At 44.0% G+C, this 23,598-nt stretch overlaps 1 protein-coding gene across 3 annotated transcripts in view; it reads right to left on the bottom strand.

Annotated features, from left to right (window-relative positions):
* LOC115171274 (protein TANC2-like) overlaps positions 1-23,598 on the bottom strand; it is a 137,424-nt gene that overhangs the window by 54,336 nt on the left and 59,490 nt on the right. For 2 of the 3 annotated variants that reach the window (XM_029727928.1, XM_029727929.1), the window contains exon 3: positions 17,604-17,700. In XM_029727928.1, coding sequence (XP_029583788.1) covers positions 17,604-17,667 — 64 coding nt within the window. In that variant the 5' untranslated portion in view covers positions 17,668-17,700. Of the gene's footprint in view, positions 1-7,863; positions 8,009-17,603; positions 17,701-23,598 lie in introns of those variants that run through there. The other variant, XM_029727930.1, reaches the window with a different exon arrangement.

The following is a 23,598-nucleotide window of genomic DNA, read 5'->3' as shown; positions in this document are numbered from 1 at the left end:
CAGTATTGTGAGGCAGAGGACAGGGAAAGAGAACAAGGGAAAAAGTAAAGATGAAGAAAAAGAAACCTCAGTTTTACAAATATTTCCCTGTCGTCTATGGACAAGTTAAATAAATTATCTAAGCTAATTACCTACAATATGGGTTGACTGGAAAACTTCCATACAAATTTCTCCTGTAGGCATGATATTATCAGGTCCAGCATGTTGAAAAGCAATTGTTCTAGTACATTACCTCCCCCCAACGCAAAACCCAGCAGCTTGGGTCCTAAGCCCAAAGCATGGCCTAAATCTGCTCTGTGTGGCACTGCCCAAAGTCCCATTTCATGGGAACAACCACCCCCAACACCAGCTGGGATGATTTGGGGGGGGGGGCTATGATGCTAACATCATAGTATAACACCATGGCATGCTAATGATAGCATGCTAACACCATAGCCAACAGTAGGACCACAGAGAGCTATTGGCAGAAAGTGGAACGCCAGACGGTGCTCTGGCATAAAGCCACGTCCATGACGCAACTCTCCCTAGTCACACACACGGCGCAGAGGGGGCGGTTACGACAGCTGCTTGTGTCATGGGAACACATGTTCCATCCTGTGTTGTCATGTAGCCTTCCCTAAAGGCTGTTGCCTATAACCAACCGAAGTGCCTGGGAGCACTACCCTATGGCAGCTTATCCCACATGGTGGATCCCAACCAATTACACTGGGTTGCATTGCAGCTTAAGACTGGGCTGTGGCAGGAAGAATTGTTTGGTAACACTATTCTTCAGCTGGCACCTAGTAGTTTATTTACACACTTATAGTGGGGTATCAATGGTTACTTTCTGGCACTTCGAATAATTCAACATGCCTGGTGCCTCTTCACATCATTTAGGCTAGCTTAATATTCAGAGACATTCTCTAGTTCTCTCCACTTTGTCTGGTGAGACACACCACATGGATCAATATGAGAGCGGCCCTGACATCCACGAAGCAGACACTTTACACTGATGGGGTGTTCACTCACACTCTTAATTAGGCAATAAAGGGTCTCAGAGCCCTGTGGAAGCCTTATGTATGACGTATTTACAAGACAGGTGGGATTCAATAACTGTAAATGTGATACTAGTAAACTGCAGGAAGTCTTTATTTGAAATGGGTGAACCCAATATTTGAATGAATTCCTCTAAGAAATGTCCAATACCAGCAGTAACCATACCCTATATCTGTGTACATCGTGTCTGAAAGTAGTCATTAAATCAGACCTGTCAATTAAAATGACTTAGAACTTAATAAATGCATGTACTAGTCATAGCATGAGTATGCAAGACAATCTATTCTAATTATGTGGACTGATGAATTGTACTCTGAAGTAGGGGTTTATACTTAATGTATCCAATATGCACATTAGGAGTTAACCTATACCTATTTGAACAGGGCCAGAGACCCCTGATGAAGACAAATATCTGCTCTGACCTTGGTCTACTCTGAGCTGAAGGTGACCAGCTGTGTTTCTCCAGCTCCAAATCAATCCAATCATTTTTCACATGCTTCGTAAACAACAGGTGTAGACTAACAGTGGAATGCTTACTTATGGGTCCTTTTCCAACAATGCAGAGTTAAAGATGAAAAAAATATAGGAGGAATAAATACAGTGACTAATGAATAATAATGACGAGTAAAAGTAACATGGCTATATACAGGGATTACCAGTACTAAGTTGATATGCAGGGGTACGAGGTAATTGAGGTAGGTATGTACTGTACATATAGGTAGGGGTAAAGTGACAAGGCAACAGGATAGATAAAACAGTAGCAGCAGTGTATGTGGTGAGTGTGAAAGTGTGTGTGGCGTCAGTATGCATGTGTTAGCGTGTTATGCGTGTGTGGGCGTACAGTATGTAGTGTGTTGGGGTGTTAGTGTAAGTACTGTATGTGTGAGTCCATAGAGTCAGTGCAAGAGAGTTTGTGCCAAAAAGGGTCAATGCAGGTAGTCATTTGATTAGCTATTTAGCGGTCTTGTTAGCAATCCTTCTGAGTAGGACACAGAGGCGATAGACCAGACTTCACCAATAGGGCCTGGAGTTTTTCCTAGCCCAGGGTTAGCTACACCATCTTTAATCATTGTATTAGAGGTACCGTACTATAACCTTACTTGCCAGGCTTATTTTGTTACTACAAATAGTATTTTTTTTTTCTCTAAATAGAATTATACATGGGGGAAACAAGACCTTAGGTACCATACCTAAACATACAATTCCAATCCTCTGTTGTTTTCTCTTTGCTGTGGGGAATATTGGCCTGCTTGTTTGGAGCATGTGAGGAGGTAAGTGTTCCACATGGTTCCAGATGTTAAAGCCTTGTACAGCTTAGCAGCCATTATAAACACGCACTTCCAGTTGCGACGTGTCACGTGCTAAGGGATGCTAGTTAAGGTGTGTGTGTGTGTGTTTCTGGCCTGGAGAAAGAAGCAATGCTTTGGTGTAGTCTTGCACTGTTGAACAATTCAGCTTTCTGGCTGTGTGTGAGCGAGAGCATGAGGGAGTGGGTTAGCCAGCGAGAGGAGGAGAAAATAGAGGAGAGGAGACAAGACAAAACCCCGGGCTGTGAGCCACCACTCCTCCACTCCTGTTTTCTATCGGTTTTGTTTTGTTCCTCTTCTCTGTCTGTCTGTCTCTCATCAAGTGCTCCACTGGGCTCTCTCTCTCGCTCTCCAAACAAAGCATGCTAAAGTTCATCTGGTGGCGTCTGCTACAAGCTAGGCTTTGCTAGCAGAGCACTGTTTATCCCACTTCAATGAAAACGACAAGGTTATAAATAGGGCCCAGAGGTTTTCCCAATGACCTGACCTGTTCCTAAAAATACACTGAGAGGGAAGTAACCTGACATTCAGTTTAAATCGAAGGCGTCTGTTAGCAACAGGCTAAAGCTAACGGCAGAGGTGTAGACGATGGCATCAGGCAGTGTCATCAGATGGTTTCCTCAATGGACACTACAACATGTTGATGGGAGCATCGATGAAACCATGGCTTAATGACAGGGGGAGCAATCCTGTGCATCAAAGAATGACATTGGGAGACATTTAAACTTCATAGAGCTTCATTAGCCTGTACTGCTGTAAACAGGGGTGGTAAGTAGCTGATGAATGCTGTGAGAGGCTGTGTGGATCCACAGCTGTGTGGATCCTGCTGTGCTCAGCGGCAGACGTTGCATGATAAAGCCCATAAATCCAGCAGCGTCGGCAGAATTCACTAATTGGAGGAGAAGAGGGGAAAGAAAAGGAGGAGAAGCGAGTCAGTGACCTTGTGTACCATGATGTTACATATATGGAGTTAGCGGGACCCTAGAGAAACAATGTGAGAACATTAAAGCAAAGTTGTGACAACATTATCATCCAAATGATAAGGGACATGGAGACAATATCAGAGTGTAACAGAAGATAACTCCTCACAAAACCCAGACATAATATGCTCTCTGCTAGTTCTAAGTTATGGCCCATTTAATACAGAGACATTGCCACAGTAGGCAAGGTAACCAATCCAGCCCTCCTCTTACTTGTATCATTGCACATCCAGTAAATCACCAGCAGAATCAATTTTCATATTCACTCTGTTGGTAATGCTTACATATTGGATCCTAACTAAAAGTAGGAGAGATCCCACTCTGGAACTTTGAAAAGCCGGTTAGAATATATTATGTTTAACAATATATAGCAATCAAATGTTGAAATCAAAATACTACACATATCACAGAGCAAGCGGTAACGCTTCATATGACACCAATGTTTGCTTTGTAGCGACTACAGATGAAACACTATGGAGTCTGGGTAAGGCCTTAAAATGTCATAAATATGTCAACTTTGATCAATGTCTCAATTATGTCAAATATACTCTACCGTTCAAAAGTTTGGGGTCACTTAGAAATGTACTTGTTTTTTATGAAAACATACATGAAATGAGTTGCAAAATGAATAGGAAAGACATTGATAAGGATATAATGATTTTTAATTGAAATAATAATTGTGTCCTTCAAACTTTGCTTTCGTCAAAGAATCCTCCAATTGCAGCAATTACAGCCTTGCAGACCTTTGGCATTCTAGTTGTCAATTTGTTGAGGTAATCTGAAGAGATTTCACCCCATGCTTCCTGAAGCACCTCCCACAAGTGGGATTGGCTTGATGGGCACTTCTTACGTACCATACGGTCAAGCTGCTCCCACAACTCAATAGGGTTGTGATCCGGTGACTGTGCTGGCCACTCCACTATAGACAGAATACCAGCTGACTGCTTCTTCCCTAAATAGTTCAGAGCTATGCTTTGGGTCACTGTCCTGCTGTAGGAGGAAATTGGCTCCAATTAAGTACCGTCCACAGGAGACGGCATGGCGTTGCAAAATGGAGTGATAGCCTTCCTTCTTCAAGATCCCTTTTACCCTGGACAAATCTCCCACTTTACCACCACCAAAGCACCCCCAGACCATCACATTGCCTCCACCACGCTTGACAGATGGAGTCAAGCACTCCTCCAGCATCTTTTCATTTTTTTCTGCATCTCACGAATGTTCTTCTTTGTGATCCGAATACCTCAAACTTAGATTTGTCTGTCTATAACACTTTTTCCCCCCCAATCTACCTCTGTCCAGCGTCTGTGTTATTTTGCCCATCTTAATCTTTTCTTTTTATTGGCCAGTCTGAGATATGGCTTTTTCTGGCTAGAGCCAGTTTGCGTTGTTCTGTGAAGGGAGTAGTACACAGCGTTGTACGAGATCTTCAGTTTCTTGTCAATTTCTCGCATGGAATAGCCTTCATTTCTCAGAACAAGAATAGACTGACTAGTTTCAGAAGAAAGTTCTTTGTTTCTGGCCATTTTGGGCCTGTAAACGAACCCACAAATAATGATGATCCAGATACTCAACTAGTCTAAAGAAGGACAGTTTTATTGCTTCTTTAATCAGAACAGTTTTCAGCTGTGCTAACATAATTGCAAAAGGGTTTTCTAATTATCAATTAGTCCTTTAAAATTATAACATTGGATTAGCTAACACAACGTGCCATTGAAACACAGGAGTGATGGTTGCTGATAATGAGCCTCTGTACGCGTATGTAGATATTAAAAATCAGCTGTTTCCAGCTACAATAGTCACTTACAACATTAACAATGTCTACACTGTATTTCTGATCAATTTGATGTTATTTTAATGGACAAAAAATGGCCTTTCTTTCAAAAACAAGGTCCCTTAGAAATGTCCCCAAACTTTTGAACGGTAGTGTATGTCAACAATCTTTCCCCCAAAGCACTATCCTATGGCTTACATTTCATGAAAATCCCCCAAATCATGGTCTTTTTTTGTCTGGGTTTCGTGAGGAATCACACAGAAATGTTGTGGGAGTGCAAGTGCAAAAACAGTTTGGGAATGTAATGTTTCTGCTGAGCCACTGTACTGTGTGGTGGGCACTTATCTAACCAGCCGCCCCCAGCAAACACTCAACCATGCCCACCTTCACCAGCCACCCACTATACTCATTACCCACATACTCTACACACTCATACTGGGCTATGGATTGGCCAGAAGAGAACAATACCATTAGCTGTATTTTCTCTCTGGGTGGTTAATGATGTGAGGATTTTAAAGCAAGTAATTTCCTCTCTATTCAGAAGCCATCAGTGCTTCCCTACTGCTAGGCATTAGAGCAGAGTTAAAGCAGAATAAGAAGAGCAGCAGAGAAATTTCACAGGCAGAGCAACCTGATCCCACTGTCCTCTCTCCCTCTCTCAAACCCAGAGTGGGCGAGAGATACTGACAGTGGAGGGATGTGTGTGTGTGTTTAGAGGGGAGAGGCAGAAAAGGAGAGGGGGAATATGGGTAAGAATGAGTGTGTGTGACTGTGCATGGGAGGGTGAGGGGTGTGTGTGAGTGAATGTGTTTCTGTGTAATAGAGAGAAAAATAATGCTTGTTGATGGGATGAGTGTGTGTACATGATTGGATGCGCGTCAGACAGTAATTGTATACCTTTCTAATATTGAGTTACACCCCTCCCCTCCCCCTTTTCCCTCAGAACAGCCTCAATTTGTCAGGGCATGGACTCTACAAGGTGTCAAAAGCATTCCACAGGGATGCTGGCCCATGTTGACCCCAATGCTTCCCACAGTTGTGTCAAGTTGGCTGGATGTCCTTTGGGTGGTGGACCATTCTTGATACACACGGGAAACTGTTGAGTCTGAAAAACCCAGCAGCATTTCAGTTCTTGACACAAACCAGTGTGCCCGGCACCTACTACCATACCCTGTTCAAAGGCACTTCAATCTTGTGTCTTGCCCCTTCACCCTATGAATGGCACACATACACAATTTATGTCTCAAGGCTTAAAAATACTTCTTTAATCTGTCTCCTCCAAGTGACCAAGGGATCATAGCTTACACCTAGATTCACCTGGTCAGTCTATGCCATGGAAAGAGCAGGTGTCCTTAATGCTTTGTATACTCAGTATGTGTGAGAGTGTATGTGTGTGTAACGCGCGTGTGTGTGTGTGTAACGCGTGTAATGGGTCTGTGTGTAACGCGTGTGAGTAACGTGTCCAAGTAACGTGTGTGAGTAACGTGTGTGTGTAACGCATCTGTGTGTAACGTGTGTGTATCGTCGATAACGCGTGTAACATGCCTGTGTAATGTGTGTAACGCATCTGTGTGTATCGTGTGTAACACGTCTGTGTGTAACGCGTGTGTGTGTAACGCGTGTGTGTGTAACGCGTGTGCGTGTAACGCGTGTGTGTGTAACGCGTGTGTGTGTAACGCGTCTGTGTATCGTCGGTAACGCGTGTAACATGCCTGTGTAATGTGTGTAACGCATCTGTGTGTATCGTGTGTAACACGTCTGTGTGTAACGTGTGTGTGTAACGCGTGTGTGCGTAACGTGTGTGTGTAACGCGTGTGCGTGTAACACGTGTGTGTGTAACGCGTGTGTGTGTAACACGCGTGTGTGTGTAACGCGTGTGTGTGTGTAACGCGTGTGTGTAATGTGTGTGTGTAACGCGCGTAACAGGTATGCATGTAACATGTGTAACGCATGTGTGTGTAACATGTGTAACGCGTGTGTGTGTAACATGTGTAATGCGTATGTATGTGTAACGTGTGTGTGTAACGCGTATGTATGTGTAACGTGTCTGTGTGTAACGTGCGTGTGTAACATGTGTAACACGTATGTGTGTGTAACGTGCGTGTGTAACATGTGTAACACGTATGTGTGTGTAACGCGCGTGTGTGTAATGCGTATGTGTGTAACAAGTGTAACGTGTATGTGTGTAACAAGTGTAACGTGTGTGTGTGTGTTCTGCCTTTATCTGCAGGAGCCCTGTGCTGCTAGGGAGGGAAGGAAACGGCTACTTCGCATCATTATGCTGCCTGTGCCTGCGACTCGCCAGAGAGAGAAATCATACATGCAGCGCACATAACTCTGTGTGAAAGAGGCTCCATGTTCTCCACACCCCAGCCCCTTCCCCGCCCATAACCTGCCACACCAGAGAGAGAGGGGGAGCAGGCGCATAATGGGCTGGAGAGAGAAAGCCAGAGTAGTACATGAGGCAGAATCAGAAACCGAGAGAGAAGAATTTCATAGCATAGAACCACACCGTAAAGATCAGAACTGGCAGTCATCCTGATTGACATCCAGTGGGCAGTGCTAGACTAGCTAGCTAGTACTCAGAGGTGTGTGCATCACAGAGCAGCTAAAGGACAGTCATCCCAGCAGTCTCAGCAGTAAACATGTACTTCTCTGAACCCGACCACTATTACCTGTCCCTTCTCTATATCCCCTAGACTCCCCCCACCCCTAGATTCCACCCTCCTATGCAAGTACCCTAGCCAGGTAAAGCTTGAGTCAGTCTCACCTTAGTTAGTAGAAAAGGGCTGCGTCTCCAGCTAGTAAAATCCTGTACCATGGTAAACTACTTGAAGGACATGGCAGAGAGATATGGCAAGAGGCACACAAATTATGAGTGATAAAAAAGGAGAGGGAAGAGGAGAAGAGTAAGAGAGAGAGAGATGGAGAGCTGTAGACAGAGAGTGAGCTCTGCAGTGTTGAAAGCAAGTGCCAGGTATTGGCGCACGCGCAGGAACACATACAAGGACAGACACACAGGAACAGGCAGGCGGGCGGGCGGACTCGCCCTCCATCTCCCACTCGACACAGAAAACACTCGGAAGCTCTAAAAAGCACACTGACTGCAATGTCCTCCTTGAACAACCACATAAAAGCATCACACTCACAAAACACACAGAAATCCTAATAATTGTATAGACAATAGTACAGACACATACTTGATCCATGCATACTTATATAAGCCCACTCCGATACATAGATAGACCCACCCACACGAGTAAACATGATTATTCACAAAACAACTCGTCACATCAGAGGGAACGGTGTTTGAGAACACAACCTTCAATCCAAGTGAGGGCACATTCAGAATAGCCGTGAATAGGAATTAGAAGTCAACCGATTAAATCGGCATGGCAGATTAATTAGGGCCGATTTCAAGTTTTCATAATTGGTAATCGGCATTTTTGGACGCCGATTATGGCCGATTACATTGCATCCCACGAGGAAACTGTGTGGCAGGCTGACCACCTGTTACGCGAGTGCAGCAAGGAGCCAAGGTAAGTTGCTAGCTAGCATTAAACTTATCTTATAAAAAAACTATCAATCTTCACATAATCACTAGTTAACTACACATGGTTGATGATATTACTAGGTTAACTAGCTTGACCTGCGTTGCATATAATCGATGCGGTGCCTGTTAATTCATCATCGAATCACAGCCTACTTCGCCAAACGGGGGATGATTTAAGCACATTTGTGAAAAATGCACAACCGTTGCACGAATGTACCTAACCATAAACATCAATGCCCTTCTTAAAATTAATACACAGAAGTATATATTTTTAAACCTGCAAGTTGAGTTAAAAGAAACTCATGTTAGCAGGCAATATTAACTAGAGAAATTGTGCCACTTCTCTTGCGTTCAGTGCACGCAGAGTCAGGGTATATGCAACAGTTTGGGCCGCCTGCACATACACACATACATACATACATACATACATACATACATACATACATACATACATACATACATACATACATACATACACACGTATGTGTATATACATACATATATACACACACACACACACACACACACACACACACACGTATGTGTATATACATACACATATACACACACACACATATATACACGTATGTGTATATACATACACATATACACACACATATATACACGTATGTGTATATACATATATATATATATACACAATATATATATATGTGAAAAAAAAATATATATATATATATATATATATATATATGTAAAAAAACAACAGACGATTAATTGGTATCTGCATTTTTTGGTCCTCCAATAATCGGTGTCGCCGTTGAAAAATCATAATCGGTTGACTTCTAATAGAAATACAGTTCTACTGAACTACGGAGTGGTAGTAGGTTAAAAAACATATTTCCGGGTATTCAGAGGTGTTGAGATAAAATGCTATTTTAAAATGGGAAGCCTTTTCTTCCTCTCCAGGTTGCTCTTCCTCTGAACTAGAGAGGTTGTTTCTGTACAGGCACAATGGTGATCAACACACACACAGAGTATGTCTGCTCTGAACCTTATACATTTAATGCGAGTATAAATGACAGTTCCCTTGCTTACAAAGTTTACGTATGTGTGTGTCTCTTTGATTGTGTGTGTGTGCACGCGCATGCGATAACATGTGTTTTAGCATGTGTATGTGCACAAAGTGAATATGGATTGCATGTATCCATCCGTAAACTCCAAGAAGAGTTCCATCCGATGATCTGAGGTGACACTTTCCCAAAGGGCTGAATTCCAAAGAGGACAGGTTCACACACACAAGCGGATGGTGGAGCTTTGTAGTGCTGTAAACAACCCTATAAACCTGCAATGCATCAACACCACACCAAGACTGAGACGCTACTTGTGGAGTCTGGCCATGCGTAACCTACTGAAAACTATAGGCATCCTACCAGACCACAATATTACAATGGTAGGTAGTCGGCATCAGAGTCAATAGTACAACAGTAAAGTAAACTGCCAAGCAAAAGGACTCAATCCTCCTAATCTGATCTGATGGTTAAGGGCAACTTCTACCTTTACCAATAGAGAAGGGGAATAACACTTTTACAACAGCAGCTTGTCTGGTCTTTACCTACTGAATAATCTACTATACAAGTGTGAATCACCTATACATGAATCATGGAGACAGATCTGAAACACAAATCTACAGGGGTACCATTCGGTCAATTTTTGTGAGGGCTTACAACCCCTTTGCTACTGGCTGGGTGTGAGGAGGTTAGGGTTGACGACATTGATAAACCAGTGAGCTAAGCGAGACTGGGCAAGATCGTCTGCAGCCTCGGAGCCACGTGACACTGTGTAAAGCCTCGACTGGGGAAAGGAAGGAGAGATGAGGTCTCTAATGACTGTATCAGTCACATGGAGGGCTGGGTGTAACATCAGTCACACACTGGGCCTCCTGGTGCAGAGTTCCATGCCAGAATCTAGTGTCTGTTACTACTGAACTGAGTTTAGACTGGTTTAGAAAGGGAGACTCCTGGTGCAGGCTCTTTGGTGCAAGATTGTATCAGGGAGGAGACTGCCCAGAGAGAGCATTGTTAGCAGGGGAATGGCCTGTACTAAGTCCTCCCATTTTATGTAGCTGGCACTGACTCTCACGAAACCCATTCCTTTACAATATAGTTTCTCTCTGTTGTAGACTGACTGCAGTGAGCAGTGCACTCCTATGTCCTCTCCTGTAGCTTGTTCCTTTGGGGATTTGAGTGAGCTATGATGACCTGCCAAGTTACATAAGGTGATCCCTGTGTTGAAGCAACACCTGGTGTTTGAGAAGCATTCAGCTCCTATAATCCCCATACTCCTCTACGTTGTCACTCATCATTCCAAGGGATCTAAAGGTTCTACACATAAAGGTGGAAGGAAGGGTTCCCCAGAGAGAGACTGACGTGATGGATGGGAGAAGAGGAAGGGTAGTGAGGTTGTCTTACAGCTGAGCCCCTCTGTAGTGTTGCAGGCAGAGCCTGAGCCGCACAGTAGCCCCCCATCTTCCTGGCCTCGCTCCAGGGATGCTTTCTCTCCACAGGCAGCAGGGACTCTTGGGGGGTGGGTGGGGGGGGGGGGGGGGGGGGGGGGATTATGGCTGGGAGGTAGAGTGGGATAGTGGGAGGTAGGAGGGATAGAGGAATGTAGGTGGGGGCCAGCCGTTCCGCCCAGGACCTGGGCAGTGGGCCAGAGCCTGTCAGCGGGCATGGGCAGGGAGACGGAGAGAGAGAACCATGGAGAGATGCAGATCAGGGAGGTAGAGAGAGGGAGAAGGGGAAGTGGAAGGAGGAGTGTGGACTGATAAGAGTGAGTGCTGAGGTAGATAAACGCATTGGCGCCAGAGATTTGGCAGAGCAAATAAATAAAATAAACTGTCCCATGGTCTTACTACAGCCTCTGGTGGGCAAACATGAGGACACTGAATGACAAAAATCAACTCAATTAGCACAATCATTTAGAGGAGGATACAACGTTGGATGAAAAATAATGTGTTTGATTCAGACAATGTTAACATGGTGCACCTCCTCAATAACAGAAACAATTAGTAGAGCTGCATGTCTTGGTTGTAAATCATACCTGACAAGCTGCCGGCTTCAGCACCATCACTCCCACAAGTGCTATTTAAAGAGGTAAACTAAATTCTGCGGAAAATAACCTCATCACCAAACAGGAAGTAATGAATGAACATGATGGGGATGATGGGAGGGGACAGCCTACCTAGTAACTAAGGCCCACAGCTGCAGTGAAAATCTCTAATTTTGTCGATGTGCACAGCTTCCTTGCTCTGCGCCTGATTGGTCTCGGTTGCATGAGCCTCTAAATTTGACTGGATTTCATTGACGCTGCTGACAAAAAAAAGCTTGCAATTAGCAGGTGGTGCTGGGACAGGCACAACGGTCTTGGCTGGCAATGACAGTCACCAGAGCCATTGAGCGGCATTAGCCAGCAAACTCAGATTGCTGCAGCTGACACACACATCCCCTGGTCCCTTTCCATCATCCGCTTTCAAGGCTGAATCCATACAAGCTGCTTAGCCATAGCACACCGCGTGTCCCAGTGCTGCAGTCGTATGCTGCATTTTGGAGAGGAATCAGCATCCACCAGAATGTGTATATACAGTTGAAGTAGGAAGTTTACATACACTTAGGTTGGAGTCATTAAAACTCGTTTTCAACCACTCCACAAATTTCTTGTTAACAAACTATAGTTTTGGCAAGTCGGTTAGGATATCTATTTTGTGCATGTCAAGTCATTTTTCCAACAATTGTTTACAGACAGATTATTTCACTTATAGTTCACTGTATCACAGTTCCAGTGGGTCAGAAGTTTACATACACTAAGTTGACTGTGCCTTTAAACAGCTTGAAAAATTCCAGAAAATGATGTCATGGATTTAGAAGCTTCTGATAGGTTAATTGACATAATTTGAGTCAATTGGAGGTGTAGCTGTGTATGTATTTCAAGGCCTACCTTCAATCTCAGTGCCTCTTTGCTTGGCATCATGGGAAAATCAAAAGAAATCAGAAAAGACCTCAGAAAAAAGGATGAACCAGACCTCCAGAAGTCTGGTTCATCCTTGGGAGCAATTTCCAAATGCCTGAAGGTACCACGTTCATCTTTGGTGCAAAAAGTGCAAATCAATCCCAGAACAACAGCAAAGGACCTTGTGAAGATGCTGGAGAAAACAGGTACAAAAGTACGCTCTGGATAAGAGCGTCTGCTAAATGACTAAAATGTAAAAAAAAAAAATGAAAAAAAAAATTACATTTAAAAAGCGTGTGCGAGCAAGGAGGCCTACAAACCTGAGACTCAGTTACACCAGCTCTGTCAAGAGGAATGGGCCAAAATTCACAACTTATTGTGGGAAGCTTGTGGAAGGCTACCTGAAACGTTTGACCCAAGTTAAACAATTTAAAGGGAATGCTAACTAATTGAGTGTATGTAAACTTCTGACCCACTGGGAATGTGATGAAATAAATAAAAGCTGAAATCACTCTACTATTATTCTGACATTTCACATTCTTAAAATAAAGTGGTGATCTTAACTGACCTAAGACAGAGAATTTTTACTAGGATTAAATGTCAGGAATTGTGAAAAACTGAGTTTAAATGTATTTGGCTAAGGTGTATGTAAACTTCCGACTTCAACTGTAGTGGTATATAGTGGATGACCGAACCTCTTATGAAGGGGTAGGTGAGGTGAGGCGGTTACTCTTGGGGAAAAAAATTGTCTGACTCTGCACTGTAGAAATAGCCATTGAATACAAAACTGCCTTGGCTTGTTCCAGGAAACCCCTGCCTTGCAATCTACACGTGTTATGACATGTTCTAAATGTTTACCGCAGTCTGTGCAGGGTTGGGAGATTACGTTTTTTCCCCTCGCTCTGCACACAATATCGCACCGTGTTGCAGTTGGCTGGCGCTAACGTCAGCTTTGATTCTTATCCAAGAGGTTGAGGAATCTGGAGGCTAGTAACCATCAATCCCAAGGTGACATGTGTTTTCCAGTGTCGCGAGATCATTCATGTTTACTTGGCAAGTTGCTGGTGGCTTGGATTTAATTTATGCCAAACATATGCTGAGGACATCGAAAGATTGCTGGATCGAATCACCAAGCAGACAATGTAAAAATCTGTCTTTCTGCCCCTGAGCAAGGCCGTTAACCCACTGTTCCCCGGCCGCTGATGACGTGGATGTCGATTAAGGTAGCCCCCCGCACCTCTCTGATTCAGAGGGGTTGGGTTAAATGCAGAAGACATATCAGTTGAATGCATTCAGTTGTACAACTGACTAGGTATCCCCCTTTCCCTTTCATTTGCGTTGAGGGACAAAAATGTCTTTGAAACTAACAAAATAACAAGGACATGGGAAGAGAGAATGCTAGTCAAATGGTTTGCCAGAACTAGTGGGGGGGTCTTTTATATAAACAATAAGAGAAAAGCAGCAACTGCATCCCAGGGAAATTTGAAACAGACCATCCGTGGAGAAAAAAAGACTGCTTTACCAAGACCAACTGTTGTGGTAGTTTGGTGTCACGTTAGATTCTGTGTCACATAACAATCTTGTATTCTAAATGCTCTTCGATGTTGGCAGCAGTACAGCATTCTGGTCAACAGCTGGCTATGATTTGGCCCCCAACAGCTCAAGAGGGAAAATGAGTAGACAGGAGTGCACCTCATCAACGCCAGGCTTGGTACAGAGCCCAAACACCTCTGGCTCTGTGTCCCCCCCACCTCATCGCCCCCTGCCTGCTACCCTCTGCCAGCCCACGACAAAACCACAATGGCCCACGACAAAACCACAATGGCCCATCTCCCACAGTGCATTACCTTCTTCTGTTTGAATTGGAATCCGCGATCTCTCTCTATTTCAACAGTATTCCAAAAGTACTTTCTGCCTCAAGAGTAAGGCCAATGAGTTAATTTTCAGTCCCTTCAACATGAGACTTCTGTGGTACACAGTCATAGTATCTTGTGACCCCTAATAACCTTGTATTACCCTAATTAGCCCTCTATGGCCTTTCATAACTATCTGTGGTCTGACAAGACAAGTAACTGAGGAAATTCAAAATGGCTTTCCGGTAAAACAGATACCACAGGCTTTTAGCTCAATTACCATAACTACCCTGGATAAAGGGAGAGGTTATGAAACATAAATTATTGCTTCAGATTTAGAGCCTGGACTACACTTGCCGCTCTAAATGGACTAGCCCGTTTGCTGAGTCACATTTCTCATTCTGTTTGGCTGGAACGGAGGAGCTCTGAACACACTGGGGTGGCACTGTTCTGAGGGTAAACATAGCGTAGAGCCGGACACTTTCCTCTCAGCGCTGGCTTTAGGAAGAAAAACATATACACCCGACGAGTAGTGGCCAAGATCTACCACACCTCCTTACTGAAGTGCAGAACACTGCCACGAAGACAGCCTTTGCTATTAGCAACTTCAACAACTTACAGGGACACTGAATTAAATGTGAGGTACTATTGCCGGGTCGACCCCTGCCTTGAAAACCTTTCTGGCCCTTCAAATGGTGGCTATTAGCGACCTTTCAGTCAAGAGTGGACACAGTGTGGGCTTGTGTGGAACAGAGGGTCTCTTGACACTGTGGCATGGTTTAAAAAACTTCGTTACTGTATGTTTGGTTGGCTCAGATTCTCTCAGGTCATTTTTTTATGAGCCTACAGCTACACTGTAGCAGAAATGTACACCAGTGAATCTCGAGTCTTGAGGAAAAGCAACTCAGTTGATGATAAAATAGTTCAAAAGTACAATGGTGGTACAACTTTAGTTCCTCAAGCCATTGACAGTACTGTCCAACCTAGAGCACAATGTAACACATTTTACAAGTGATGCCTTTTAAGCATTCTAGTACAGTTAAATAGTTAACACACACACAGCGATCTAAGGCACTGCATTGCAGTGCAAGAGGTGTCACTACAGTCCCTGGTTCGAATTCAGGCTGTATCACATCCGGCCGTGATTGGGAGTCCCATAGTGCAGCGCACAATTGGCCCAGCGTCGTCCGGGGTAGGCCGTCATTGTAAATAAAAATGTGTTCTTAACTGACTTGCATAGTTAAATAAAGGTTACACACACACACACACACACACACACACACACACACACACACACACACACACACACAAAATGTATTTTGTTGGCATTTACGCATGTCCCCATTACCAGTAAAACATAATCAAAACCTATTTATTTCACTTACTTGCTGTGCTGTTTCGTTGTTAATTTGTTCCGTCGTTTCACTCTCAACCAGGATTTCATCATACATGTCAAGCAGTGAAGTTTCAGCTGTCCGTGGCCTCTCTTCCTCGGTGCGCACTGTCACTGTGTCCGTTTCCATCTTGTCCAGCTGTGTATGTAACATTTCACGTAAACCCTGTTTCTTGTCTGCATCGAAGTAGTGGTCCATGTACAGAGCATTGAGCATGGTGGCAACACAGTAAAGAGAGAATGCCACCGAATCGCTGGTTCAAAGCCTGTGTCGGAAGTTTTGTTGAGCAGGCGTTTTAATGCCATGACAGAGGGTATTTATTGAGTCAGTTGTTTTAATGGAGCTAGCTAGTGTGTTCATGTTTCCAAGTTTCAAACATGTTATCAAATGCCATTGAAATGGCAGCAGCGGTATGACAAACCGCACAATCATGAGCAGGCAATATGTCTTTCCTCAGTAGGAAATCCTCGTGGACCCACTGTGCTGTCAGACTCATAATAATCATGGGGCTGACATCGCTGGTCCAAATGTCAGTCATGAAGCTAATAGCAGTGATGCTATTACGGTGTAATTCTGGTAGAGCAACATCTGAAAAATAGCGCACTTGGTAGTGTGTACCGGTGCTCGACCAGTCGGCGAAAGCCAACATTACCCACGATAGAGAATGGTTGATTGTCAAGGGCAATGAATTCCATTATCTTGGCATTAATGGATTTCGCTTTTGAGTTGTCTCGCTGAAATTTCTTACTCTTTCAAATGACTGCTCACTGCTCGATCCACACAGCAGACATTGTGGGCTAGGTTAGGAATGCTGTGTTGCACGTGTAGTACAACATTTTACGTGACATCCTCACGTCCTGTACCTATGTTATATAGGTATGCACGTCAGCTTTGACATCGGTTTTGCACAGATGTTAAACTAGACGTCGGGCCAATAGCGATGTTGGCATCTTTAGCTAATATCGTCCGATTCCGATATGTTCCCCGATATATCGTGCATCCCTAATTTTTACGCTGCTAACATTTTGAGCCTGTTGGAACTACTGTAATGAAACTGCAAAACTATATTCACCATGCTGCAAAACATGTCCTTGGTCAGACAAGGGCAGTAATAGAATTGTGTAACTTACATTCATATAAAGTTTCTTCAAGTTAAAAGGAACTAATGATGGGAAACAATCCGTCTCCAGTTTCATGGGGACTGAAACCCTTTGTGAATGACCTCAAACCTTCGTTTCCGGGAGATGAGTAACTTGAGTAAAAGAGAGTGTTTGGGGTGTACTGTATAGCTGACTCTGCACCGAGTTTTAGAGATGTGAACCTAACCAGCTGCATCCCAAAGACGTACTTTACCAAGCTTGACACGTCTCTACTGATCGTGTGGCACGCTCCACTTCAAGTCCCTGGAGAGGGTGCCATGGCTGTGTAGTCACAGGTATCTCGCTCTGAACTCAGCAGCAACGCAATGCCTCGTGTACCGCAAGTCACGTTTTATCAACATAAAAAAAGCTAGGCAGATGCCAACTTGTGAAAGGAGGCAAGTATAAGTGCTTAAGTTAATGACTTGGTTCATAGTGGCAAAGAGAGACATCACTGGTAGATCTCAGTGACTTCAATAGCAGGCGATAACCACAGTAAGTCATATGTTGTATTATTGAAGCACATAGTTAAACTGTGGGTGAGCAAGTTTTACACACATACAGACAGACACACCACATACACAACACTGGTCAGACTGACTTACCACTGTTGCGATTTTTGCGGTTGGACTTGCCGCCAAGCAGCATCTTCAAGCTGTTCCTGAACATGACTGCACCGGTCTGCAGCGGCTATAGAGAAATCTGCAGAAGAAAAAGGGAGTGTTTTTAATGTAATGTAGGCTATATTTACTGATGTTGGTTATTATTTGTTGTCAGCGGTATTCACTTGGCATCTAAAGCTGGGACCGAGAGACTGAAAAATAGCTTCCATCTCAAGGCCATCAGACTATTAAATAGCCACCACTAACACAGAGGCGCTGCTGCCAACATACAGACTTGAAATCATTGGCCACTTTAATAAATGGATCACTAGTCACTTTAATAATGTTTACATATCTTGCATTACTCATCTCATATGTATACACTGTATTTTATACCATCTATTGCATCTTGCCTATGCTGCTCAGTCATTGCTCATCCATATATTTATATGTATATATTCTTATTACATTCCTTTACTTAGATTTGTGTGTATTAGGTAGTTGTTGTGGAATTGTTTGATTACTTATTAGATAATGCTGCTCTGTCGGAACTAGAAGCACAAGCATTTCGCTACACTCGCAATAACATCTGCTAACCATGTGTATGTGACCAATAACATTTGATTTGATTTAAATTGCAAGTGGTGGGATAGCGCCATGGGCAGATGAGGTAAAGATATTGCAAATTCCAGAAAGATCACCACAGAAAACCACAACGGTACAGAAGGTAATTGTACTATTCTGTCACCTAGTAAATGGTTTTACATAATTCAGGTACTTAACAACAACAGCAATTTCTCACAGGTAAATGATTCATCCTCTTATACATACTAATGTCATATTCGTAGTCTCTATGGGGAAAAGGTGAATATAACATTAGCAGCCTGGTAGGGGGATTTTGTTCCTTCCTGTGTGTTATAATAACTCTTCATTCATGAGATTTGTCATGCTTCACTGAATTACTTGAGGAATATTTTAGTACCTACGTCAAACAACGTTCACACCCATACGACTGATAATTACTGGTGTGTGTGTGTGTGTGTGTGTGTGTGTGTGTGTGTGTGTGTGTACGTATAGGTGTAAGTTTGTTCAACAGGCTTTGAAATCATGTTCCTTTGTGTCTTTGTAATGTGCAAAGTAGTATCAGTGCATATGTATGTTTCTGAGCTTCTTTTTAGCTTGCATCCGGGTGCTTTTGTGTGAGTATATGAGAAAAAGACCAAGAGAGAAAAGGAAAGAGAGAGAAAAAGATTGTGTCTGCCTGCCTTTCCTTTCTCTTGCTGCCACGCTGCATGATAATTAAGCAGGAGAAAGAGACAGTTGTGGAATGAGTGGAAACATTGGCTCTCCTCAACGCAAATAGACGAGGCCTAAAATGCCGCCTGAGCTTCGAACAGCAATCCCTTTACTAAGATTTGAGTAGACCCACGCGTTTAGTGTCTTGGGAATCTTTGGTACCACGCTGTTAAAATCCTCCTCTGCTTTCTTCGGTCACATTACAGCTTTTAGAAAGAGCCGACTGTGGTTCCCTCTCATACTTATCCTCTTCAACTTCATCTTTAGAAAGTTTGGATTAGCCATTTTGACTTTTCAGGTATTCTCTCGTGTTTGACTAATGTCATACATTTTTCACACAAGGTGTCAAACATGGAGAACTACGACCACGCCTACTCCAGGTCGAGGCAGAAGACTAGAAGCTTTTTGAGCCGACACTAGGCTTGGGCGGTGTCCAAATTGTCATACCTTCATACTGACCTTGCGCAATATCTGGATATTTTGGGAATACCGGCACTGAACAAGGGGCGCTGTTTTCAAACCACACTGAGACTTCTGTTCTCCAAAAGATTAGCAACGCTAACAAGTACATGTAACATCCCATAAAGAATGCTAACGAGTGCATTGCTAACATTTTATACAGTCTCTTGACCTAAACTATACAAGTAACTCAAAAATGCTACTCACAGTTTGCTGCACGCACAAAACAAACTATTAGACCACAAGGCTCTTGATACAGGAGGGGATTCTCTGCTGTTACCAAGCAAAGCTTGATTTTGGAAGAAGCTAACCACTAGATACTGTAGCTAACTAGCTATTAAATTAGCAAACCAAATGCACAACTGCAGAGCATTCAGCAAATTTGAGTTAACTTAATAGTTATAAGATATCTAGCTGGCAAACATTTAGTTGTGAAATCCATATTGTAACTAGATCACCTGGAGTAATGCTGTACAACAGTGAGTGACTCACAAGGCTCCAGTCTCTTGTTGTTGTGTGCTTGTAAACAAACACCATGTGACTGGGGACTACCAGTAAGCTTCATAATGAAAAATGATGTGACAGGGGAAATGAAGAACGCAATCTTCTTTATTTCCTAAAGTACTGCACAAGTTAACTGCAGGTATTTACTTAAAAAGTAGCAACAAATATTGAAATGTATATAAAAAAAAAATTCTAAAGAAATAGTTAACGGTATTGAAAACAGTATTGAAAAAAAACCCTGGTATACGCTGTATGGACTAAGCCTATCCGACACACAACCAGTCCACAGCTGAGCTCACACCAAATTGAGGCAATTAGCAGCAGGAGTGTTCCTGGTATTTGAGGAAAACCAGAGACCTTTAAAAACTCTTTCAACTGGTCTCAGCCAGTCAGTGCCATAGAGGCAAAGGGAGAGGACTCTGTTCCAGGGAGATTGTAGTTTCAGTTTGCCTTGGTGCTTTTGTGTTGTACGCTGGGGGGGGGGGGGGGGGGGCTGTACAGTAACAGATGTTCCATGTTAAAGCTGGGGAATGACTCAGCGAGACACTGGACCCTGTGGCTTCTTCTGGCAGCCCACAATGCCAAACAACATCAACAAAGACGAGCCAGCGTGAAGCTCCCCCGACCTCGTCTCTCCTACCCTATCCTGTTCTTTTCTCCCTCCACCCCCACCTGTAGCCTCTCTTTTCCAATGTTTTCTTCAAATCGTCATATACCCCCCCACCCGTTTCTCACTCCAGTCAATCCTCTTTTCAATCTCTAGTGTCTAGTTTCTTCTAGACACGGTCTATTCATCTCCTTTCTTTTTATCCTCCATTCCGCACTCTTTCTCCATGTTTGCTAACAGTGCATGTACCCTCTATGTCCGTGTATTCCAACTGTAACTCAGACCCCCTCCCTTTGTCTCTCTCTCTCCCACAGGGGGTCTGTGGCCGTGGTCTGACCACAGTCGGCTCTCCCTGGTGCCATTTCCTGGAAGCCTCTGCTTTGCCCCTCTACTTTACCACCACCCCCATGACTGTAGCAGCGTGACGTGGCAGAAGAAATAAAAACCAACAGCTTCCTTCACTTTGACTCCTTTAATCTGTTCGATACAATCCAGAGCTCCTCTGGTTCACTCTCTCGGTATCTAAAAAAACAACCCACACAGCAAGCCAGATCGGACTTAAAGCACAGCGAGGGTGGCTGGCTTAAACAAAGGCAGCCATTCTGAGCCGAACAGACTTCCTTTAACGTTTCCCTCTCGACGGGCAGAGCTACATCTTCAATCACCGCCGGGAAGTGTCAGTTCTAGCAGGTGCCAGGTATAGGAGGGAACTCACAATGAGTAAACTTTTTTTTTTCTACACATGTTCAATTGAACGAGCAAAGCTAATAGGAAGTACATACTGTAGTGTTATATATATATATATATATATATATATTAATTACACACGTGTGTGTGATTTCATTACTTTAAATGTAATTTGCATTGTACATTTACTGAGTCATTTGTCAGTCTACTTAACCGTAGGCCCATGTCTGAAACCCTGTATATTATGTACATTACAATAGCCTAGTGCCTTTAGCGGCACGCTGGTCAAGGTATTAGTCAGGCCTGACTCTGGCAGAAGCCCAGCAAATACAAAACAGATGGGTTGGTGGGTGGAGAGAGGGAATATCTACACATTTTTGTAGTAAATCAAACCATTTTTCTCATACAACAATCCAATGACCCAGCCCTGCTTCCCTATTTCACAGGGGAAGAGTGGGGAGAAAGGAGGCAAATTCCTTGGCACACTCCAAAAGAAGCACACTGCTTAAAGTCATTCAGAAGCACTTTCACACAATCCTCCCGTTACAAGAACACTATCTGGTGCCCTACAGGACAAGCACACCTCAACACCTCGAAGCGCCTTCTAGGCTTTAAGTCAACTGCCATGTGATGTCATGGTCCTCCTAGCCAAGTCTATGCCGTATGTGTTGCCTGTTCTCTCCTCTTGCCGTTGTGCTCTTCATGTGGGGAAGGAAAAGGGTGCCCACTGGAGCGTGGTACTGTGTAATTAATGAGCCGCAGCGTGGTGGCGCAGCCCTCCACCATGACCTTACACAGCAGCTTCGCAGCTTACGCTAACAGCGTCAGCAGAAAAACAGGCTCGGCATCAGGGCCTGTCAGAGACGGGCACCGTCGTCGACAAGGCTACAGGGACAAGAAATGAGAGCTGATGCTGAATACAGATTAGGATGTGGGGTGACCTTATCCAAATGGCATAGCATCTGAGAAGAGAAGAAAAGGGGCTAGTTTGACAATCTGTCCCAACAAGTGAAAAGTTAACAGTGATGCATTTGGGCGAGTGAAAATGAGGACTGGTAATTTACATGCAAGGAGAGTAGCAATCCAAGACCATAACCAGCCTGCTTGGTTGTGTGGTAGCTTGAACACATAGGTGTGTTTATGTGTCTGTTTGCGGTACAGAAGGAAGCATCTTCCCTGAAAGCTCAGCAACATGCTATCAACAACCCCTCCTTCCCTCCGCTTGGAGGCCTGATCACAGATGCTAGGCATATGTTCTAGAAAATGGCGATTGGAGGCTGAACCTTCAACGCTATTGTGTGTTCACTCAGACAACAACCCATCCACACAGCCCATGCGGAGGGGCACAGAGCATCCTTGGAGCTGAAAGAATTGTCTAAGACTACCCTAGAACTGGGCAGGGTTTATCTTTCCAGTGCTGCATGGCCTGGCCTGCTCAGAGGCTTACTAGTGTGCCGCAGTAGCACCAACGGCATTAGACCGGGCTGACTGTGCTTTCACCGCTGCTCCATAGTGCAATTGCTACTGTTATACTTAGGATTTGCTCCTGCCACAAAATAGGGCTGATATGGGTGTGAAAAGTGAAGGGAGGGAGGGGGAGGAGTACAGTACTACAACATCAACATCCACTAATCACGCTCAGAGGCCCATCGGAACTGTCCGTTTAGGCAGTCATTAACGTTAGTCATTGTTGGTTTTTCAACGTATCTGCTCCTTTACGTCATCACAAAGGCCACGGCAAAACCATCAGATAGTTGTAGGGCATTATCTGTCCACCTGCAACCATTTTCAAATGATAATCAAGGGACATCACATATGCTCAACATACACTACTAACATGTTTACCTAAAAGATAATCAGATATTTAAAAAAAAAGTTTCAGCAGCAAAATCACCCCTAGTTCCAGACTAGACCCCCACAACATAAAGAAACAAAAACAACCCATCCAATGCTGTGGTAAAATCCCCCACTTTAACGGACAAGCAGAAGGAGGGTGGTGGGAGGGATGGGGGCTAAACCTACATAGGGTCCATCCCTAAGCTGCCACGCACACTGCCAACCGCTCAGATGCCCATTTCAGTCGCGCCGCTGCACCTCTTTAGCATTCTGGAGACCCTGCCCAGAGGGACTGGGGGGGGGGGGGGTAGATTTTCCCCTCACACAGCCTTTTAGATTAGGCTTAACTCGCGTCACATCTTTCCCACTCTATACCCGATTATGGAATTCTCTGTTCCTCTCACACTAATAGGAAAGCGCTTTAGAGGCTAGCTGAGGGCCAGACAATGCTTTGCCTGACATCACCTATCCCCCCATGGAGAGCTAGCGGTCGATACCACTGCCTGGTTTGAACAGTTGGCTTATTGGCTCGCCGATCATTACCTGCCTGCCAGTCAAGCATAGCGAGCTCCACTGCACTCGACAGGTGAGGGAAGAGAAAACAAGCTT

The sequence above is a fragment of the Salmo trutta genome, chromosome 32 (assembly GCF_901001165.1).
Source record: "Salmo trutta chromosome 32, fSalTru1.1, whole genome shotgun sequence".
Taxonomy (NCBI): Eukaryota; Metazoa; Chordata; class Actinopteri; order Salmoniformes; family Salmonidae; genus Salmo; species Salmo trutta.
The sequence above is the reverse complement of the archived record's forward strand: the minus strand, read 5'-3'. Positions and strand labels throughout refer to the sequence as shown.